This window comes from Glycine soja, chromosome 10 (genome assembly GCF_004193775.1).
Source record: "Glycine soja cultivar W05 chromosome 10, ASM419377v2, whole genome shotgun sequence".
In the NCBI taxonomy this organism is placed as follows: Eukaryota; Viridiplantae; Streptophyta; class Magnoliopsida; order Fabales; family Fabaceae; genus Glycine; species Glycine soja.
The window spans coordinates 50,380,107-50,387,905 of NC_041011.1; the positions used below are offsets into that span (position 1 = coordinate 50,380,107).

The following is a 7,799-nucleotide window of genomic DNA, read 5'->3' on the forward strand; positions in this document are numbered from 1 at the left end:
ATATAACAAATAGAAATGTACACAATGTTTGTACACATTTATATATCTGTGGCATAATGAATTTTACTCGTACACAGCTTCAGGATAACATGGCCAAATCTGATTATGTTTCTAGTGTTGGCATTTTTGTCTCTGCTTGGGATGATGGTGGCCAGTTAGAATAGGATCGTTTCCTAGCACATTGGATGCCGATTGCTGGTAGCAAACATTAACTGAAAAAATTTAAAAGGGAACGATATCATAATAATTTTGTTCACGCATTAGGTGTGGAAATGCTAGTTGACAGAGGTTTCGGGGCCTCCATTTCTGATCCATTGGGGCCATTCAGAATAGTGATGCATCAACTGCTTGGAATCCATTGGTATTTGGGACCATATATGAATTCTGGATAGTTCCTTGAGAGTTTGAGAAGCAAACATCAACACCTTGGTTTAGAATTTAGAACGTAGTTGGGTGTAAATTTGTCTGTGCTAGAAGCAGCTTTACATCAACTTGAAAAGATCATGTTGTCTTATTGAAAGAATCAGAATTCCTTTCTGCTTTTCAGATAGAATAACATGCTATATTTGACCTCCTCTCACTAATAACTAACCGTTGAAAACATACCATAAAAACTTACTTTTTCTCAGTAAATAATTTTTTCTCTGACAATATAAGATGTATGATAGTTAACTTTTACAATAATTTTTTTAAAATTCATATCAATAATGAATTTTGATATAGTCATTAAACTTTATTTTTGTTTTGTAAAAACATGTATCCTTCAAGGAATACAATCATGCTCGAGATAAATAGATTCATTATGAAATATAAAATTCTCTTTTTTTTAGAATTTAGTATAATTGCATATTGATTTGCACTCAAGGTTGTTAGTTAAACCAAAATAACTTCGACTCAGATCATCCATGCCACGTACTCGATGACTAAGAATTTTTGTTCGCAGGTTTTTTCTTTCTTATCCTTACCCTGATGTCGAAACCTGGAAACTATCTAACCTGTGATGAATTATTTATTATTTATAAAGCAATTACAATGACTTTAAGAATTATGTACAGGAAATTATTACTGGCAACAAGAAGTTTGGTAACGAATTTCAATTGTGTGGCAAGTAAAGAAATGAATTTCAAAACTTCAAATCGTTGAAGAATTTACTTGTATAAATTGTTGACTTCATTCTTTTGGTTGATTTAACATATAATTGACAAAATTATAGCACAATGATGCGACATATTACCTTATTATAGAGTGGATTACTTTTGCCTACCCTAATTGTCTTTGTCGTGGAACAGTCAAATTCTTCCCTGTTTCATCTGCTTTGGGTGAAAAAAGCAGATTTTGATATCATATTTTTTTAGTGAAAAACCAAAACTATAGTAATCCATGATGAAAATACGTTAACAGGAATTCACGATGAACCGTAGTCAAATCATTTTGTGGAATCATGCATGTCATGTGCTAGAATGTAATCTAGCATTACATTTTTTTGCCAACTAGAAATGGATATTTTGTTAGACATGTAGTGAAACAGTGAGATGAATTGTATGTTCATTCCATTATTATATAGTGGCATTCTTTAAGAAGTACTACTAGTAAACAAGTTAATCACCATTATTTGCTTTTATGATATTTTCACTTTTCTTGCTTCTAACAAATAGCAGTGTCATTATTAGTGGGAGAAGAGAAATTATTAATGGTTAGAGTTAGATGATTTGTAGCATTTTGGGATGATTTACAGTAAGAATGGTCACCAGCTTCACCTTTCCACAAGTAGATACGGCTGGCTGTGGCTATGAAGCGGCTATATTATCAAAAGATTGAAGAGTACGTTTTATTGTGCAGCCTAAGCAGTGTTTCCATGTACTCTAGAAAAAAACCTTGGTGGGGTCCACTAGCGTATATGGTCCTCTTTTTATTGTTCTTTTAGACTTTACAGCTGTAAGCATGAAAAGCCAGAGGAAAATTACATTGAGGGGTTTTAGCCCAAATTTGTATTCATTTTGAATTGAATTTATTAAACAATGGCAAACACAGGATGAGACTTGGTCAAAAGAGAAAGTTCAAAATCACCAAGCTAAGCCCCAAGGCATCATACCATCATATTATTCTACAATTATTGGTGTGGGGGCATACATTACTGATCTCATAACCTTTGGTTCTTAGGAATAAGGCTGTTTCCTTTTGGAAAAACATTTTCCCCTCTTGAGTTTTTCTCCCTCTGACTCCATGAAGTCATGATCGCTAGCATCCATCTAGCACTATCTTTAATCTACCAAACTTTAAGTTGAGAAAAATATTAATAGAACCAGAGACAATCTTCCAACAAAATCAGATTTTGTCTCCCATAATAAAATCCCCTACCTTTATGAATCCTATCATAATTTACAATTAGTGGGTGTTTTGTCAAAATCACCAATAAAACCAAAACAATTCTAATTCTACTTACTACTTCTTTTCTTCTTTACTACTCATTCTCCATTTCATGGAGACAAACAAACATGGCCCTCTTATTCCTTTAAATTCCTCCAAGAAAAACTGTTCTAAAATACTAAACCATTACATATGTGCCATTCTTATTACATCATGCTCACATACCAAGTTTTTTTACTTACACTATCTTTATAGAAATTATTTGCGTTATACACGTGAAAAAAGCAGAATGAACTTTATTTTTGTTTTCACACGAGAACAAAGACAAAAATAAAAATAAAATAAAAAAATAAAGCAAAGAGAAAAACCAAAAGGTGAAGCATGCACTATAGTGAATCCACTAGAATGATCATCATGAATCTTTGCATTCATAAAAGAAAAAGGGGTAGGAAGAAAAACAAAAAAGAAAAAAAAATCTCCACGCAACTTAGAGAAAGGGAAGGTCTACGGAATGTTATCCACATGGGGTACGCAACCTTTCTTGTTTCTGTAAAAAGAGTGTGCACTTAATCATAGTTAGTCTAATCCAACTAACGACTAACAAAGCAAAGAGTGCATAAGTATTGAAAAGTTAATGCTGTGTATCCCACTACTTTGAATTAGTTGTAAAAGTTTTTCCCCATGTTCTTCGATATGTTATCGTTTTGTCATATTAGTGCTAAAATAGACACGATTAATCAATTGTCTCCTATTGACTGCAATTAGTTGTAAAAGTTTTTCCCCATGTTCTTCGATATGTTATCGTTTTGTCATATTAGTGCTAAAATAGACACGATTAATCAATTGTCTCCTATTGACTGCAAATGCATAATTATGGTGCAATTAGACTTGATAATTGAACAGATAAAGTGTGACAATTAATAACAGCTAGGAACCAGAAAAACTAATTCGAAGTGAGGTTTGTAACCTTATTACATGCAGAATTTGTTTTCAAATTATACATCACAGAAATTACAAGATATGCTGTCTATTTACATCGATCACATCAGAAAGAAATTAACATATAGAAAACTTAGGAGCATTCTGACAACTTATTTATAGCTGAGGACAACTAGATTGGTTATTCAATTCAAAATGAAAAATTAGAATAAAATTTCAATATTTTAAATACATTACTCTGAAACTGTAAAATTCGCAGCATATTACTCAGACATGAAAATAGAGAAAACGCGCTTGAATACCGCCATCTATAGTTTTTGAACGTTCTAATATTATAACTACAGTGGCAAAGTATTTTAAAGTGTTTATCACGTTTGAGAATTTAATTTAATGCATTGAACTAAAATAACGTTACCGTCTAAATTATGCTATTGTCTTACTGTGAGAGTTGATATGATCATATAAGATTTTTTGTATTCAGATGAGTGTCAATAATATATTTAGCGGAAAAATCGTATTTAATTCTAATGGTATATAATTTCCACTGTAAACAAGATTATGCTTAGGGAAAAAAACTATAGCGTTACGGTTGTTGGATTCGCAGAGATGTAGGATAAGTCATATAAACCAAAATAAATTATGCTAGCATGTTCGTCCTTACATGCCTCTAAGAATGTGCAGAAGGAAGAGTATGCAATTAATATTGCACATCTTTTCAAGTTTCCAACTAAAAGGTTCTAATGTACCATATGCTTAATTAATGCTATCTTACTCTAATTATCTACCAAATAATGACATGCAAAGGCAACAATATGTGCTACAAAATACATGTATAATTAACTAGAGGGCCCTACACAGACAGACCACGCTATTGTTGACGCCCTTCTCGAAGTGCTCTTGTAGCTATAGGGCTAAGCTAATGAATAGTTTGGTGTTGTTTTCAGTGGGTCTGGGGTTAGGTTATAGAGTAGTAGTATTAGGCTGAGTTCAATATTATAAGACCAAGTTTTTGGCCCTTGATACGAGGTCAAAAGACTGAATCCCCCAATCAAGAAACCCGCCCCCCTCCCCTATGACCAAAACCCCACTGGCCGACAAACTACTACTCCCTTCACATGCAAACAAATCCTTCTCTTCTTAATGTGTGCAAAAACCCTTCTTATTTTGTTTTGTCTCACTAGTTTTTTACCTTATAAAACCACATCATAAGAAAACATATGGTAAAGAAAGCTTAGGGTGGACCATTTGCGACTCTCATCTCTATGTCACAGTACCCCCCTCCAACAAAAAAAATTCAAGCACACAACACTGGGAAGTGAATAAGAGCATATACAAATGAAGAAAATTGTTCCCAATTTATTATAGAAAATATGATATAAATATGTCCAAATTTGGTATGGTCTATATGCGACCCATTGAACGGAAAAAAGAAAAAAAAAAAGAAAAGAAAAAGAGTGCCTGAAACATATTATAGAGTGCTCGCTGATGATAGTCTTCAATTCTTCATTGCCAACTTTGTCCTCCTCTTCCCTCAGAGATAGACCACTCATTCCTGAACCTCCACCTTGCCTCTTCAATATATGTTAAATGAATGTGGCACGTTGTTGGAAATGAAGAGATACCCATAGAGAGGGGAAGGCACTATAGTTCAGCAGCATGCATGGAAAGATTAATTACCACAGTAAATAAATATTAAGACTTTTTTTTTTTGGTTTGTGAAAGGGTATTAATTAATTAAGGAGAGGTGCCAACAATTCCGATAATGAACCGTTTAAGTGGTGACAAATTCATTTGTTGTCCTTGGGTTCTGCTCTTCTTGAAGAGAGGCTCTGGTGGTGAATATAACAATGATGACCCCACTGCCCACGAATCGTTGGAACCATCAGAGCAAAATGCAGCATCAATTACGCCACTTGGGCTGCTTGGGATTTGCTCATACTTGCGCTTGCTAGTGTTGTTGATGTTGTTATGACCATATTTATTGGCCTTTGAGAGTTGGAGAATTGCATTATAACACTCATCTACTTTCTCCTGTTAAAATTACACACCAGTAAACTAGGATCAAATAATGTGCTTATCATGTACATTAATGACATTGTCAGCTTTTTATTTAATCTTAATCTAATTAACATGTTCACAATCATGTACATGAACTAATAATGTTAAATAAACAAATAGTACTTTGACATCTTGATCTATACACTAACCTTGCTAATTTTGAGAACACTTAGAAGCTGAGTTTTGTATTCTATCCCACCACTGTGTTGAATCTGGTCTATAACATGCAGCATTGTTGCAGTGGCCAACACAGAAGGAAGACAACCAACAAATCTTGAATCTAGACACAACAGAACACGCATACCAAAATGATAAGAAAATAAAAGCAACAAAACATCCTCATTCATTCTTTGTACTGATGCAAAAAAAAGTTAAAAGTCTTTTAAGTCAACTCAATAATGCTATTGAAATAGTGAGGGCTATAGTCATTATTCTTAAATATGCTTACCTAAAAGCACAGACAGAAGAAGATGCTCACAGCGCCTGAGAAACTCCCAGTGAAGATGAGTTCTCAATCCAAGCCTTCTTATAATGTGATCTAGAAACGAGAGTGGTGTCACGGGGTGCATCTTCCATTTGAGTGTGGACAGCACCAGAAGCTCCATTCTCTGAATAGTCTTTGCCTCAAACAAATACTTTGTGTCTTGCACCTGAAAACACAACATCGTCATTATAAGATATAAGATATCTATCTATCTATCTAAGATGAATGAACAAAAAAACACACTTGAATGGACAAAGTTTTGCGACGATGAACCTACTTGAAGGTCCAAGAGAAGAGGCACTTGAGTTTCTTCAACTTTTGCAGCCAAAGAGATGCAAGTGACAGCCACAAGCTGGATCATCCATGGCTTCTCTCTTTGAAAATGGAAGCTTAGAAGGAACCTATCCAGATAAGTAACGGCCAGTGTTGCAGTGAGAGCAGAGAATCCATAGTGAGCATTGACTTTCAGCATCCATTCCACTGCCTCACGACGAGGCTGAGAGAGACAAGAGTCCAAATGCACATTATTATTACTATTATTGTTGTTGTTATTATCATCATCACTGTTCAGATTGTTATAGCCATAGGCTTCTTCATGTTGAACCTTCTCTTTGGAAAAGATAGAGTTTAGTTCCTCATCTTCCCAGAACAAGTCTTGCTCCAACAAGAGCAGAGGGAAAAGACAAGTTGCAGTGTTTGTTGTCACTTCACTTTCATTTTCACCTTCATCTTCTTCTTCTTCTTTCTCCTCCTCTTCCTCTTCCCACTTTCCTTCGTCACAGTAAAGGGCATCAAGGACAGATGAGACATTTTCATTATGCTCTAGTTGGTCATTGTGGTGCTGAATTGCCATCTTCTTCTTCGGTGAAGAAGAGGGTGTGCAGTTCTTTGTTCATTATAAAAAGAAAACACTCAGTATGACACCCATCACACCCTTTATTTTTCTCTCTCTGTGTGTCTCAGTGTGTGAAGAGAAGTGAGAGTAGATGAAAGCAGAAAAGTGGTAGGCTATGGAGAAAGGTGAAAGGGAGAGATTGATTCTTCAGCTGAGTGGGTTTCACGCTTGTCTTTTATATATAAAATTGTGATGGTAAGTAGTAGTAATAATATATATACTCTATTCTATTGCATTTGCTTATATGGAATTCTTTGTGCTTTCGGTGTTCTTGTTTAGTTGGCGGGCAGAATTGCATAAATCTAACGGCACACACACCAAGCTGGACCCATGACAACAACCTCATATGTAGTGAATTTAATTTTGGCACATTTTATTCATTATGCTGAAAAAGTTTTGCTCCCTCATTCAATTTCGTGATGCAACATTAATCAAGATTATTAATGAAATATCAAGTACGAGATTGAGTCAGGCATTTTCCTTTTAAAAAAAGAGACAGCGCTAGAGATTTTCAAAATTAATACAAGATATGACTCTTCTTTTTCTTAATTATGTGTTTATTTATTTAAAAGTATAAAGTATGAACAGATGTATTACTTTACTAAGAGTCGTGTGATTATTTATAAAAGATCATGAGATATGAGAAATGATCTAGAAATAGAATCAATTTACACTTAAAAAAATATTACAAAACAAGAAAATAACAGAAACAAAGATAAATAAGAAAAATATTTTTCTATAAACTACAATTGACAATAGGTTTGATGTGGACCCCATTGTATCACTAATTTGAAACTTGGATTAACCATCTGATTCTGTTCAAAGTTCAATAGAATTCTTTCCACCATTCCTCACCCCTCCCCCGTTTGTTGGGCTGGGCTCACTAACAGACATCAACAGAAGTAACATGGGCCTAGTTGACCAGCTCATTATTATCATCACATCCAAGTTTTATTATCAAAAGGGGAAGAAAAATTACACTTCTAAAACGGAAAGGTTAACCATTTCATGATTTAGCAGCTTCTGTTCCTATGATTTATTATATATTTTTCCTAA

General features: G+C 34.3%; 1 protein-coding gene across 1 annotated transcript; it reads right to left on the minus strand.

The window, feature by feature from the left end:
- Positions 1-4,642: 4,642 nt before the first annotated feature.
- Positions 4,643-6,931, minus strand: LOC114369421 (cyclin-D3-1-like). The gene is made up of 4 exons (XM_028326655.1): positions 6,126-6,931; positions 5,813-6,014; positions 5,514-5,644; positions 4,643-5,337 (listed from the first exon to the last, which is right to left on the minus strand). The coding sequence occupies exons 1-4, from the start codon at positions 6,699-6,701 to the stop codon at positions 5,041-5,043; spliced, it is 1,206 nt and encodes a 401-aa protein (XP_028182456.1). The 5' UTR covers positions 6,702-6,931; the 3' UTR covers positions 4,643-5,040.
- Positions 6,932-7,799: the final 868 nt, after the last annotated feature.

What these genes read in the sequence shown, in the direction of transcription:
- LOC114369421 (XM_028326655.1), bottom strand. Translation starts at nt 6,701, where the DNA reads ATGGCAATTCAGCACCACAATGACCAACTAGAGCATAATGAAAATGTC. An exon ending in CTCTTCTCTTGGACCTTCAA is followed by an intron (nt 6,015 to 6,125) that starts GTAGGTTCATCG and finishes TTGTGTTTTCAG; the next exon opens with GTGCAAGACACAAAGTATTT. An exon ending in TCTTCTGTCTGTGCTTTTAG is followed by an intron (nt 5,645 to 5,812) that starts GTAAGCATATTT and finishes TGTTGTGTCTAG; the next exon opens with ATTCAAGATTTGTTGGTTGT.